At 35.1% G+C, this 14,788-nt stretch overlaps 2 protein-coding genes across 4 annotated transcripts; one reads left to right on the top strand and one right to left on the bottom strand.

Annotated features, from left to right (window-relative positions):
- Positions 1-5,624: 5,624 nt before the first annotated feature.
- On the bottom strand, positions 5,625-8,094 carry LOC131001147 (40S ribosomal protein S3a-like). Its single transcript, XM_057927416.1, has 7 exons — positions 7,909-8,094; positions 7,771-7,818; positions 7,563-7,668; positions 6,809-6,946; positions 6,534-6,719; positions 6,202-6,402; positions 5,625-5,946 (listed from the first exon to the last, which is right to left on the bottom strand). Exons 1-7 carry the CDS (start codon positions 7,917-7,919, stop codon positions 5,854-5,856), a joined length of 783 nt encoding a protein of 260 aa, XP_057783399.1. The 5' UTR covers positions 7,920-8,094; the 3' UTR covers positions 5,625-5,853.
- A 463-nt stretch (positions 8,095-8,557) lies between these two features.
- Positions 8,558-14,637, top strand: LOC131001142 (DExH-box ATP-dependent RNA helicase DExH16, mitochondrial-like). Of its 3 annotated transcripts, XM_057927407.1 has the most exons (17): positions 8,572-8,880; positions 9,467-9,590; positions 9,685-9,806; positions 9,900-10,090; positions 10,856-10,996; positions 11,209-11,331; positions 11,982-12,059; positions 12,466-12,634; positions 13,076-13,188; positions 13,278-13,358; positions 13,449-13,514; positions 13,639-13,703; positions 13,831-13,876; positions 13,968-14,084; positions 14,167-14,258; positions 14,340-14,419; positions 14,555-14,637. In XM_057927407.1, coding segments are annotated over exons 1-17 (1,659 nt in total). In that variant the 5' UTR covers positions 8,572-8,831; the 3' UTR covers positions 14,557-14,637. The 3 variants fall into 3 exon arrangements, with proteins under 3 accessions (XP_057783389.1, XP_057783390.1, XP_057783391.1); XM_057927406.1 differs by having other exon boundaries at positions 8,558-8,880; positions 14,340-14,637; XM_057927408.1 differs by having other exon boundaries at positions 8,587-8,880; positions 9,476-9,590; positions 14,340-14,637.
- The last annotated feature ends 151 nt before the right edge of the window (positions 14,638-14,788 follow it).

Genomic DNA, 14,788 nt, shown 5'->3' with positions numbered 1-14,788 from the left:
ATGTTGTACTGTTGCTTTATACAATGTTGTAGAATTGTAGTAATTCTTTTTCTTGGGTTTTGGTGTTGGTTGTCTGTGAGAATTTAGGAATGTTTGGAGATGGGTTTTTGCAGTTTGTTTGTGTTTGTGTTTGTGTGTTAAGGATTCTCTTTTTATTTTAAAGTGGGATTTAGCATTAGTTATTTTCTTTTTAATGCCTTTTTGTAGACATAAATCGAATTGCTCAGATTCTGGTGATATTGGGGTTTTTTAGTGCCCATTTATCCTCAAAGAGTGATTGTGTTTCCTTCATCTAGAAAAAGGAAAGGGTACATTTAGTTTCAATTCAACATTTTTATACAACTCATAGTTAACAAGATAGGTCAAAATTGGAGCACTTTTAGTTTTAGTAGGTCCAAACCCTACTCGAATCGGACTCCAATATAATAAATGTTTTTAATTAAAACTATACCAAGATTTTATAAAGAGGACACCTGCCAATTTGACTGAATTTATCAGTGCAACATCAATATAAATTTAGTACACAATGGGCAATAATCTCTTACTCGTGTCATTTTTTATGACTGAAATGTTTTGTGTTTAAATATTATACTACATAATGTGGATACGATAATACAAATCCAGCCTTATAAAGAGCTATTTATATACTATAATTTATTTTTTGTAATAAAATTATGTAAGGTTCTTTATAAAATGAAAATAAATTTATAGAGTCGGGAGGGCCTAGAACTAAAAATGACAGAAAATTGTGGGGAATGTAGAAGAAATGTGAGGTTCGAAATATGAGATTTGCTGTCTCATGAATTTATGGGGGGCCTTATCAGTGGCCCTTCCTTTTCAATGCTCATCAATATTCTGTCTATTTGGATTTTTCATTTTGGCTTTTAATCCGTTGAGTTAATTATACAACATACATATATACAAATTAGTAGTAGTGAAATAACGAAGAGGAAGAAAAATTGTTGCCATGAGCCCATGACAAATTGATAATATCACAAAAACAACAGTTTTAATTTCTTTTAAATCCGCATGCATGCATATTATTATTATTATTATTATTATTATTATTATTGAAAGAATATTTTGGTTTGTCAAATTAATATATAACCTCTCCTCCAGAGTTGAGACATTAAATCAATAAAACTTATTTATCTACTAACGATATATATATAAACATAGTAATTCCTATGAGGCACAGCAAAATAATAGTCCTCAAGGATAAAATAATCCCACTAAGTGAGGAAGCCACAGCTTTGGGGCCCAATTTTTGTGATGATTAAGGTTTTGTAAGTCCATTTACATGGCATGTCATCTTTGTCGATATCTATCATTTTTGTGGACGTTTTAGATTTTCTTTTTCAGCTACCACTTGTACGTGCGGATGTAATAATATAATTTGGAGAACTAAACTTGGAAAAAAAAAAACGTCCTAACTCGTGCACGAAATGATAAGGCATGATTGATACAATAATTCACTTTAATCGAGTATTTAATTTGTATGATTAAACTTATGATTGATAACTCAACGCATTTAATCAATTAAATGAATGATTATTTATCACCTCAAAGTTGAGTGAATTATTTAATCACTCCTCTAATTTTATCAATTTTATTTATCTCATCCATCAAATCAAAAGCCTTGTTGTATTTGATAGTCATGCTTAGAAATAGAGTAATTAATAAAATTAAAATAAATAATATAGAAAAAATGAGATTAGCTATCTATCTAGCCTACATAAATAATATGATGGTGGATGAGGTATTACTTATCGAGATGAAATAGTAAAATAAAACCAGACCCTTTAACTATCACGGATTGACTAATTAAATAGTAATACTGAAGTACCAAACATCCATATAAACTAAAATTATTTAATAATTTTGATTTATACAGTGTACCAAACACACTCATAATATATTCTCCATAGTTGAGACATTAAATCAATAAAGCTTATTCCAATTAATATATAAAAATATAATAATTTCGTCGAAGGCACAGCAAAATAATAGTCCTCCAAAATAAAATCATACCACTAAGTGGGAATCCACAATTTTGGGTCCCAATATTTGTGAATCGTGATGATTAAGGTTTTGTATAAGTCCATTAATTACATGGGATGTCATCTTTGTCAATCTCAATTTGGTGGACGGTTTAAGTTTTCTTTTCCAATTGCAAATATTTACAAAAAAAAAAAAAATCGAAGAAATACTCTATATAAAGTTGTAAGATAAATGATCACACTGCTTAAGCTCACACCAACACCCCATAAATCCCCCACAAGCTAGTTATTAGGTATTTTTTAGTATATTCAAAGCGTAAACATTAGTATAATTTTGTGATACTATACAATTTATACATATTGAAATTCCTAACATTTGACCACAAACTTATTTATTTTTATCGTTAATGATCATAATGTGCACTTTGCAAATTATTAATTAATCACGACGAATATTCCTATAATAAATGGAAATACTACCCCATTGTACGTGGCAAGCTATTGGGTCAGTGGTTATCAATCATTTAGTGCTCGTTTGATTCAAATAGATGAATGAAAATGGAATGAAATCAAATAGAGGAGTGGAATGGTAACAATAATCATTACTTTTATTGAGTGTTTGGTTTAACAATGGAAATGAATCATTAGTAAGGGATTCCCTTTCTTTTATTTCCTCTCTATTTTGAGGAGTAACAAATTGGGTGATTGGGTTACCCTCAAGTAAGGGTAATGATTATCTCATTACTCAAACCAAACAATAAGGAATAGATTCAATTACTTGATTCCCTTTCCAACCTCTTAAAACACCCAACCAAACGTGGGCTTAATGTCGTCTCATGATGTGATTAACAATGTTGCATATACACGAAGTTGGGATAATATATACATTTTCCAAAACAAACAAACAAAACGTAATAATTTGTCGTCAAAAACTAAATTTGTGAGCGACAATATTTTAGAATCACATGGATGGGAGAAAAGTGAAAATTGGATTACACAAATAAACATATTAAGTTCGGTTTCACATTTTAATATTTCAATTCCAACACTATCAACACCAATAATATTTGCAAGTATAACATGAAATAAAATTTGTAATGTTGATGTGAAGTTGGCCTACTTGATCAAGACATCGAATAATGCAGGAAATCGAGATAGTATACCACGAAGGTGTTCGATTTTTTGGATAAGATAATAATGAGATACAATATGGGATAAGCCAAGATTAAACTTTAATTAAAAAAGTTGTTTAGTTGGAGTATTAATTTTTGTTAATTAAAAAAAATATTTGATTCACAATATTATTTAATGTTAAATTAATACAAATTTATTAATATACCCTTAACAACACTCTAGCAAGAAAGATGTCTAATATGTATGTCACTTTATTAATTTACTTAGAGCATCCACATCGCTTACACGATGTGGCCTACTCGTGTAGAGCCGCCATCGTGTAAGCCGATGCAACCTCTCCTTACACGAGTAGCCCTATAGCCCATTCAATTCAGGCGCGTGTTTGACACGCGCTATTAATAAAAAAAATCGAATTTTGAATTTTGAAGGAGCTTTGACTGCCTCGATTTGGGTGCCTTTTTTGACCGTTCGAATTTTTTTTTTCTTTTTTTCTTCTCTTTATATTCTCTTTTTCTTCTTCTTCTTCCTCACTTTTTTCACTCAACAATTCTTCTTTTTCACTCTTCCAATCTACACCTTTCAATATTTCCTTCTTTTTTCTTCCTACAATGGCGGAATCCGACCACGATTCTTCGTTTGAGTCATCCGACGGTGTAGCTCACGCGATCGTGGAGGAAATAGAGTTGCATAAACAATTGCTTGCTCACATCTACACCCAACCGGCGCCGGAGCCGGGACGTGTTAAACGTCCCCGGTCTTACGTCCACCGTGATCGTGAGAATGTCCATCTACATCTTATGCAAGACTACTTCAACGACAATCCGACGTACGGAACTACATTTTTCCGACGGCGTTTTCGAATGCAGAAGGAGCTGTTCTTGCGCATTGTCGAGGCTGTTCAAGGTAAAGATACTTACTTCCAGATGAACACTAATGCAATAGGTCGGGACTCTTTCTCCCCTTTGCAGAAATGCACGTCGGCTATCCGCCAATTAGCCATCGGCGTCAGTGCGGATACTTTTGACGAGTATCTCGACCGGGCGTCTATGCCTCAAGAAGTTCTGCAAGGCTGTCATCCGGGCTTTCGGAGCCCATTATCTGCGCCGTCCAACTCTCAGATGCACGAGGCGCAACACAGATTTTCCGGGATGCTCGGGAGTCTTGATTGTATGCATTGGGGGTGGAAGAATTGCCCTAAGGCGTGGCACGGCGCATATACACGCAGTGATCGAGGGGAGCCAACCTTGATCTTGGAGGCCGTTGCATCCCACGATCTGTGGATTTGGCATGCCTTCTTCGGTGTCGCTGGTTCGAACAATGACATCAACGTTCTCAATCAGTCGCCTCTTTTCACCGACGTGTTAGATGGAACGGCCCCGCCCGTGCTCTTTCAGGCGAACCATCGCTACTACTTGTGCGACGACATATATCCGGAGTGACGTTGCTTTGTCAAGAGTCCACAGATGCCGACCAATCAGAAGGAGGCGAGGTTCAAGAAGATGCAAGAATCGGCACGAAAAGATGTCGAACATACCTTTGGAGTCCTTCAAGCTCGGTGGAGAATCATTCGCAGTCCGGCGCGTAATTGGTACGTGGAGCACCTCAGGGACATCATGTTGTGTTGCATCATTCTCCACAATATGATTGTAGAGCACGAAGGTGAAGGAGCAATCAATTGGAGAGATGACGACGCGGGACATGGGGCGTCTAGCAGTGACTCGACGGAAAGTGGTCGAGCAACCCTAGTTTCCTTCGACGAATATATGCAAAGAGATACTATTCTCCGAGATAGGCAGTTGCACGCCGCGCTCCAATATGATTTGATGGAGCATGTTTGGGCACGTTTCGGACCTCTAGGGCCGGAATAGTTATTTTTAGGATTTATTTTCATTTTATTAAGTTTTATGTAATTTTTAGGATTTCAAAATTAATGCAATTTAAATTTGAATTAAATTGTGTGATTTAAATTTATGCAATTAAACTTAAATAAAAAATGGAAAATCAAAACTAAAAAATTCATGTAGGCTATCATGTAACCCCAATGCAGCCTCTTTACACAATGTGATTCCCCCTCATCAAGTAAGCTATCATTATATCATGTAACCCCAATGTGGATGCTCTAATGCATCTCTGAAAAAAACTCATTCCCTTCCTTTCTCCAAAATTTATCCAATTTTTCAGTCTTCCTGTTCTCTCGCTACAATGAATTGTCTAGAAAGAAAATTACAATTTTTTTCTCTACAAAATTCGCCCCTTTGTCTAAAAAATGAAAGAAACTTTATTGAATTTTTGGGGGTCGTTAGTTTATCTTCTTTCTTTACAGCGGCAGCAATTGCAGATCATGCAAAGAGGTTAGTGTTTCAGAGGAGAGGAAGGAGGCTCTTGAACAAGTCAAAGTGTAATGTATAGTAAAAATAGGCCCAAATACAAAGATGAGAGAAGATTGTGGCAAATATCGAATCTATAGAAACGGATACTACAAGAATTTGATTTCTGCTCACTATGAAAATCGTGGGATAATAATCTCACAGATAATATCATGGATTGTAATCTTATCAACCGCATATAAGCAACAATTCTATCTGAGCCTCAATCGCTTCACGATTATAACAAAAACAAGTTAAAACAAAATTCAAAACTGGGTGCTCAGCATCTACTCATACAAGCAAAATATCGTAAAACAAATAGCACATTCCAACATAAAGCTAACAGAGGCCATCTACGCCCCAACAACTTCCGTTGGCTCAGCAACCGGCTCCTCAACCGGCCTATCCAGCTTGGCACCGAGATCTTCAGTGTAGTCTCCGTGAACCTACAAAACAAACATTCATGAGTTATTCAGGTTGCACTATCATATTCAACTCTTTCAAAACTATCAAAAAAAACCAAGACATTTCAAAGAACCAGGAAGATTATATATTTCAGGAGCAAAGTCAAAAGTCCTCAGTTCAGCTATGTGAAACAGGGAGGCTGTATGCGGTTAAATTACATTCAATAGAATATGGTTTAGGCTTAATATAATACAAGTAAAAACGTACATGATAGAAAGGAAAAAAAAAGAACTTACCTCCATTAACTTGCCGAGGTCAAATTTGGGTGCTTTCAATATTTTAACTTTTCTAATATAAACATTCTGCAAGGGGTAGATGCTTGAAGTTGCCTTCTCAATTTCCTTCCCAATTGACTCGGGAATGAATTTCTGCACCAACTCCTTCAGGCTGCAGGATTGGGCCTGGTTAACCATGATCTCCCGCATCTTCCTCCGAATCTACAAAATATACAAGAATATAAATACAAAAGATTGATAATCTATTGATGGTTCATGATATGAAAATTATGGATATCATATAGTCCAATAAAACTATAATAGCAGGATTTGAAAATATTGAAGGTATTCACCTGGCGAACTTGGCTGGTCTTTGCATAACATGTAACCTTCTGCTGGTTCACACGCTTCTTCGTGAAGGCAATACAGAACATCCTCAAAGTGTAGGCATCGGTTGTCTTCACATCAATGTGAGCCTCAATGAGTGATTGCCTTTTTCTGACAAGTGATCTCAACTTGTCAGTGGTGAAGTCCATACCCTACAATTTACACAAGTGAAAAGCAGACATTTAAGATCAACAATGGACTCAAAACAAAAATCAAGTAAGAATTTTGAACTTATGCATACCCAGAAGTTGGTGAGAACATTTTTTCCTTGAACATCTTCAACTCTCAAGCGAATCTTTCTGTATGCGTGATCCTCATCACCTTGAAGATCAGCCAAGGACGCCTCGACCACACGGTGCTTGAGCCCTTCTGAGGCAATCTGATGACAACCAATAATTCCATTAACAAATAAGCAAGAACATAGGCTAGGGAAAATAAATATTTTTTGCAGAGACTAGTCAAAGCTTTACTACCTGCAACAAACAAATCATCAAAACTAATACAAAGGCATCCTGTCTATCAGAACAACATCCACAACAGCTACTTGCTTCGCAATACAATCATTTGAGAGTAGTCCAAGATAAACATTCCAACAAAACATACTTGCCTTTATAATATAATAAAGGTTAGTCGTCAAGCAAGATCAGTTTATGTTAATAATGATAATGATAATATATTAAACTATGTTATTTTTAGAGGTACGTTGATTTCTCCAAAAGCCAACAGGTTTATATTTTCCAAAACCCAATTATTCAATCAACGAGTAGAAAACCTTCCATTGCTAGCAAGCAAGACTGCCATGCAAATAAAAAGTAAAACATGGATCTAGGAGGATTGATTGGGTAATTAGCAGTTCATGTAATGCAAGATCTAGAGTAAATTAAATAGTAATCAATACACACACGATACGATCAAGTCCACTAGGACAACATTCAAATAGTAATCAATACACACGGTAATCCTTATAGCGAAAACGAAAGTAATAAAAAATGTACCTTGGTACCCTGAGTACGAGTAATTAGGGTTTTCCCGACGTTCTTGTTGCTGAAGACTGAAGGGGCTTTGATATCATACCACTCCTTCTTTGCAAATGGATCAACACTTGAAGAACAACCAATATTTAATTAGCAAAAACTTAAAGAATAAACAAATATTTAGCGTATACGAAATTGGAAGAAAGAAGGAAAAAGAATAGTCACTCACGCCTTCTTCTTCCCTCCCTTCTTTCCCTTTGAGATTCTCTTATTCTTTCTGCATCAAATCAAACAAAAAATTCATCAATCCTAGAGGAAGAGTGTAATGCATCTATAGATAAGAGTGAGTGAGACGAGAAAGAAATACCCTACTGCCATGGTGGAAGAGAAGCTGCGCTTGTGAGATGAGAGAAAGCTCTTCCTGTTTGAGATGTGCGCTAAGCAAAATAAACCCTAGCAGCAACAACAAGGCTTTGAGTTTTAATGAGGCTTTTGGGCTTTTGGTAGTGTGCTAATATGCAGTCTAGTTAAAAATTATGCACATCCAACTCGCAAGTATATAATTAGATTTGTAAATAACTATTATTGGGGTTAGTCTCTCTTAAAAAAATAAAAAATCTAAACTATTATTGGGTTTGTTTCTCTTAAAAAAATAAAAAATCTAAACTATTATTGGGTTAGATTAATAAGATGCACATATAATTAGATTTGTAAATAATTTTTTTTAAACAATTATAATACAAAGTCGAAAATATGAAGTTCTAAAATCATCATCTCCAAATTTGTTTCAATAAACAATTTCTTTAATAATTTATTATTTTTTTGAAACAATAATTTATTAACATTATTAACTAATAACTACGACGATGATGATTTCCTCAAAAAAAAAAAAAAAAACTAGACGAGATAATAATATTTGCCCACCAAAATTTCCTCAAAAAAAAAAAATATTTGCCCACCAAACTGTAGTCAAAATTTGATCCACCTTCCACTTTACTTAAAACTGTGTGGGCTAAATTAATATTGTTCTCATCCTTGAGGACCTAACTGTAAAACTCTCCTTCTTCCATTAAACAGATTTCAAGCTAAACAGAGAAGCCAAACATTTTCGGAGTCGGCGGGTTAACGCCGAAATTCTTCCTTCGCCTCCACTAAAATCTCGCGCCACCAATTTTCCCAATATATCGATATTTAGTTTTTCCCTATTGTAATTTCCCTATCATGACAACCTCCATTTGATTTGGCTCCGAACCTTGCGAAATTTACACTTTAATTAAGGATATTACTCAAATGAGCTCCTTGCTTTTCCGCAGGAGGATTTCTCCGTCATTGCTTCCCGGTAATTGACTTTTTTATTTTTTATTTTTTTTGGCCCCCTAGTTCTAGTTGGTGGTGTTCGTTGAAAATTATGAGAATGAAGAATGATGAATAAATGAATAATCATAGCTTCTAACTTGTGAGTTTGTATATAATAGGAAGGAGGAGTATAAAAAGATTTGATTCCTCTTCTTTTTTTTCTTTTTTTCTGGTTTGGTATGAACCTTTGTGGAGATGAGAAGAAAATTTCAAGTAACAGCAACGAAAAATAACAAACTTTTAAGTTTTCTTGGTAACCATGAATATGTGAGCTCTTTCTAGCAGCTCTTGGACGTGGTACTTGAAGGGGTATCTACAAACGAAGAAGAAAACGATAAATATGCGTATTTACTGAATTATCTATTATGTCAAGCTGGAGCATACTCTGCTCATATTAGATAAACTTCGCCCAAGAGTTCACAGTTTCGTAAATTGATTATTCAATTTCCATATCGACATTTTTAGTGCATTGCAGAATGATACTCAGAACTTAATGCAGTTGCTTTAAATATTTTTAATGTAAATTCGTTTGTTAGGTTATCTTCATTATTTTCTCTCTTGCTGGTCAGATAATACAGATGTCTATTACTCTAGGTGGGAGTCGAAGTTTAGAACTTCGTGTGCCATCTATCAATGCATACAGAAACTCAGCAGCTATAGAACGAGTTCGAAGTTTGATTTTACAGACCTCACGTAAGAGAAAATTATCAAGATAAAATTTGTTTCTTTGATAAACTCAATTTGCATTGTCATCTTTGGTAATACTAATTTAGCACTCACAATTTAGGCGTCCTCATACATGGTATCCTGTTGCTCGACGAAAGAAACGGAATGTAATATTACATGTTGGTCCAACAAATAGTGGCAAAACATATCATGCTCTGAAGCGGTTGGAATCGAGTCCTTCAGGTACATACATCTTGTTAAGATGCATTTTGTTGCCTTTTTAGCTCAATCGCTGGAGGTGGCATTTAGGCTTCGATTTAATGATCATGCCAACAGGTATCTATTGTGGGCCGTTGAGACTTTTGGCGTGGGAGGTAGCTCAGCGTCTGAACAAGGCCAAAGTTCCTTGTGAGCTCATTACTGGGCAAGAGAGAGAGGAGATTGATGGAGCAAAACATAAAGCTGTTACTGTAGAAATGTCAGATGTTAATTCTGATTATAGCTGCGCGGTTGTAGATGAAATTCAGGTGTGCCTATGGCCTAATATCAGGCATTATGTATTGTCTGTTTATTCCAAGATAGCATAATGTTCGTGGATAACAAATAACGTCATTAGCAAAGTAACTGTATTTGAATTGCTGGACTGTATGATTATTCTTTTAATGCTTATGTTGCCCCTTAGAACTGATCAAGATGATGTTTTCTCCTATGTCCAACTATAATTCTTAATTATAGGAAAGGAAAATTTAGTGGGGAATATTACCTTTAAGAGAAACCCAGTAACGAGAAGTCATCATGTGCTGATAATATTCTATTTAGTAGAATTTGTATTCATACGTAATATGGATAGTAAAACATAATATTTCAGGATTTGTAGGCAGAATATTATATGTTCAATAAAGATTTTCTTTTGAGCTCTTTTTAGCTTGGTATTATTACATTGGTTATCTCATCCATTTTGTTTCAACCTTTTTCACCATTAGAAGAAATTTCTACCAAGTCATCTTAGTTTCACATTCAAAGGTGATGGAGAGAACAAATCAACATTGCACTATTCTGAAAAGAAAAGTTTGAATTGGTTTCTTCCTTTCTCTCTTCTTTGATACTGCGGTTGGCTATGGACTCGATTGCTTATGTTCTCCATGTTTGCATTTGAATTGGAGCTCTTGACAGTTTAGGCATCCTTTACCGAGTTCTTTCAGCAACTTCTATTTTTTATACGGATTCTGTTCTTTAGTACTGAGTACGTGTGCACGACATATTCTGTGTTTACTCTCTCATCTTTCTCACAGATGTTGGGGTGCAGAACAAGGGGTTTTTCATTTACAAGAGCTTTACTGGGAATATGTGCTGATGAACTACACTTGTGTGGGGATCCAGCAGCTGTTCCTTTAGTTAAGGAAATGCTTAAAGTGACCGATGATGTTGTCGAGGTATGGCATTTCAGCTTTCAAATCTGTAGAATGATTTTTTATCCTTTTTCAACTTCAAGTCAGCCATGACTCTTTCAATTCATCCATGAAAGCTGCACTGTTTCCAAGTGCATGTGTTTATGTCTATCACGGGCCAATTTCCAAATTATAGAAGCGGCATGTGGTGGTCTTGTTAGTGAATCTGAACAGTACACCTTTTCCTGTTGATTCAGGTTAAATATTATGAGAGACTTTCACCTCTCGTCCCTTTGGATGTTCCGCTTGGATCTTTTTCCAAGATACAGACAGGTGATTGCATTGTCACATTCTCACGTTATGAGATATACAAAATGAAGGTATGGATAACTTCCGGTATATTTTGTTTTAGATAGGTTTATGTACTCATTGTCCAACCCTCTCCCTTATACCTACCCACTAACAAACCCCCCCCCCCCCCCAAAAAAAAAAAAAAAAATCAAAATCAAAATAATAATAATAATAATAATAAGAATAAGAATAATAATAATAATAATAATAATTATTATTATTATTATTATTATTATTATTATAAAAGATAAATAAAAAATAAAAAAAATACAGCTGCAACTTTCTGAAGCCTTCTACATTCACCATTATACAAGAACCATGTGCACAAAAAACTTTAAAAACTTATGGCTTGCAATTGCAAATGAAGAAACTACAAATAATTTATGCTCTCACTAATTTAGATTATTACTTCACATAAGCACAATACCAGACACATAACTAATCAATGAAGTATTTATAATCTAATTATATACTTGCAAGTTGGATGTGCATCTTAGTTTTGGTCGAAAGCGGAGGAGTCACTTGATTTTTGTTCGTGTATAGGTCTTCTAATATAAATTTAGAGGCTTTAAAACAATTACAATGACATTTATTTGAATCAAATTGATCCGATTTTAATGTGGTCACTAGTTCATGTTTGTCTTTTGAGTTCCCCTCATACCATTGTTGATGTTGGCAGAGACTAATCGAAGATCAAAGGCAGCATCTGTGCTCTGTTGTTTATGGTTCATTGCCTCCAGAGACTCGAAGCAGACAGGTTCTTTTTCGCTATCATTTGTCTTGCTAGGGAGTTTGTTTATTTAAATAGTTTGGTGAATTGGATAGTTTTTTTTTTTGTCTTCTCAACTTATGTGTCCTTTTGATTTTCTCCTTGCGATGCAGTTGAAATATATCCTTCTACTGAAGTCTTTTAATATTTAAGGGGTCTGCAGATCACTTTTTTTCCACAGGATTCACTTTTTTCTGTTTTGATTAATCTTATATTTTGCTTTCATCTATTTTCGATTCAAAGTACATGCCATTTTGATTATATGTCATTTTCGATTCAAAGTACATGCCATTGGTCTTACAGCAGAATCTTATTTTTCTTTCTATTTTCATTTTGATTTCTTTGTTTGATGAGGCAGAAAATGGCTGAATTAATCATTTCTTTAAGATTGCAGGCAACAATGTTCAATGACGAAAACAATGATTTTCATGTTCTTGTGGCAAGTGATGCCATTGGAATGGGTCTCAATCTTAACATATCCAGAATAATTTTTTCAACACTGAAAAAATTTGATGGTACAGAAACGCGGGACCTTACTGTTTCTGAGATTAAACAGATTGCTGGTAAGCTATTCTGTCGCCACCTGTACTTGCATTTCACTAAGAGTAATGTTGATTGGCAAATTCTTAGATGAGTCTTTGTCTAAGAGTAGTAATTTCCTAGAATTTTTGGAGTCATATTGCGGCTATGACATGTTTTACCGTTAGGGGGTGGGTTTATTAGCATTTTGCAGCCCTCTCACGTATCCTGTCAGCTGATTGAAATATACATAAACTGGTTTCTCTGGCATTTGACATCAATTATTACCATAATTGGTAATGTGGATGTAACACTAGGTAGATCATTGTCTGTTGGTGAATGTGCTTTTGTATATTTTTTATATTCCTTCTTTTCTTCTCGTGCTTGTATATGGTACCTCTCTTTTAAGGAACTTGGGCATGTCAAGAATCTCTGATTACAATTTTTTGTACATAATATATATATATTCATGGATTTTCTTGTAGGAAGAGCTGGAAGATACAAATCTAAATTTCCTGTCGGTGAAGTCACTTGTCTAAAGGCTGATGATCTACCTTTACTTCATTCATCACTGAGTTCCCCTTCTCCTACTCTGGAGGTAATTAGGGTGTTTCTCTACCAGCTTAAACCAACTTTAGCCGGAAATTTTACCTTGACAAATTCTGGTTGGACATGTCTGCGATGCAGCAAGCTGGACTTTTCCCTAGCTTTGATCTTTTACTTATGTTTTCACGTTTACATCCAACTTATGGTCTACAGCAGATACTGGTACGCCTCTGTGTGTGTGTGTGTGTGTGCACGTGTCTGCTTCAGGGTCCATTAATTGTCTGATACCTCTCTGCTCTTTCTCTTTCCTAGGAGCATTTTGTCGAGAATGCCAAGTTGTCGGATAACTATTTTATCACTAATTGCGAGCAGATGTTGGTACGCTTGCTTCCTCCACTGCTCCCCACACAAGAAATATCTACTTCACTCTCCCATATATGCTTGTTCATCATCCTTATATATTTATCATTGTAGATGCTAATCATGCGTTGTCTATGAACAGAAAGTAGCTGCTGTAATAGATGAGCTACCTCTCAGTTTGAATGATAAGTATCTCTTTGTTACGAGGTGACATTTTTGTCCTGCTATTGAATTATCTGTGTATTTTTAGTTTTTAAACAATAGTACATAGAAAACCCCTTTGTAGATAGTGATATATGTTGATCATGGAACTAACTTGCATTTTTATTTGTAGTCCTGTTGACATGGACGATGACATCTCGTCTCAGGGACTCACTCAGGTGAGATCTGCCCTGCCCACCTTGTTTAATTAATGGAACGATTTTTTTTTTTTTTTTATATAATAATTCTACCCTATTTATCTGATGGCAGTTTGCAACTAGTTATTGTACAAATCATATCGTGCGGCTTAAGGAAATATTTACCCCTGGAACACTCAAGATTCCCAAGTCGCAGAAACAACTGAAGGAGCTCGAATCAATTCATAAGGTCTGTAATACTAGTATCTTCGTGGACCCATCGTCCAAATTTAGTTGTCTCCGTTGAGTTATTCTTCTTTTGGTAACTATAGGTTCTGGATCTGTACGTTTGGCTGAGTTTTCATATGGACGACTGCTTTCCTGATCGGGAGCTGGCAGCGTCACAAAAGGCTATTTGCAGCATGTAAGTACACATGGCGTCTTATATTCTTGGTGCATTTGAAATATAATTCATATTTGTTTGCTTATGCTGAAATTCGTCTAGGTTGATCGAGGAGTTCTTGGGGAAGAGTGAATTGGAGAAGTCATTCCATAGAAAATTACCTCGCCTCAGCCGCTTGAAATGTTTGTCTTGATGATTTCTTTGGGATCACAAAAAATTCTTGAATTCTGTTTGCCTTTTGAGGGAGAGAAATTTAATTTAAATCCTTGTTGATAGCTTAGTTGTGATTAATTTTTGCTGTTTTTGTAATCTTGTAGGAAGGAGTTGCATTCGTAACATTGTACAGACAATATGCAACAGATGTTTCAGTATTTTTCAATATACAACACATTTTTCTGTACCTCGGGCTTGTATTTTACTTTTTAATTATGAGGCAATAATAAAATCCTAATAAACTCTGCATTGGAATTTATTTATTTATTTATTTTTGAGGCGGAACTCTGCATTGGAAATTAATAGATTATAATTATAGATTAATAAATCTGCATTGG

The sequence above is a fragment of the Salvia miltiorrhiza genome, chromosome 8 (assembly GCF_028751815.1).
Source record: "Salvia miltiorrhiza cultivar Shanhuang (shh) chromosome 8, IMPLAD_Smil_shh, whole genome shotgun sequence".
Lineage (NCBI taxonomy): Eukaryota > Viridiplantae > Streptophyta > Magnoliopsida > Lamiales > Lamiaceae > Salvia > Salvia miltiorrhiza.
The sequence above is the reverse complement of the archived record's forward strand: the minus strand, read 5'-3'. Positions and strand labels throughout refer to the sequence as shown.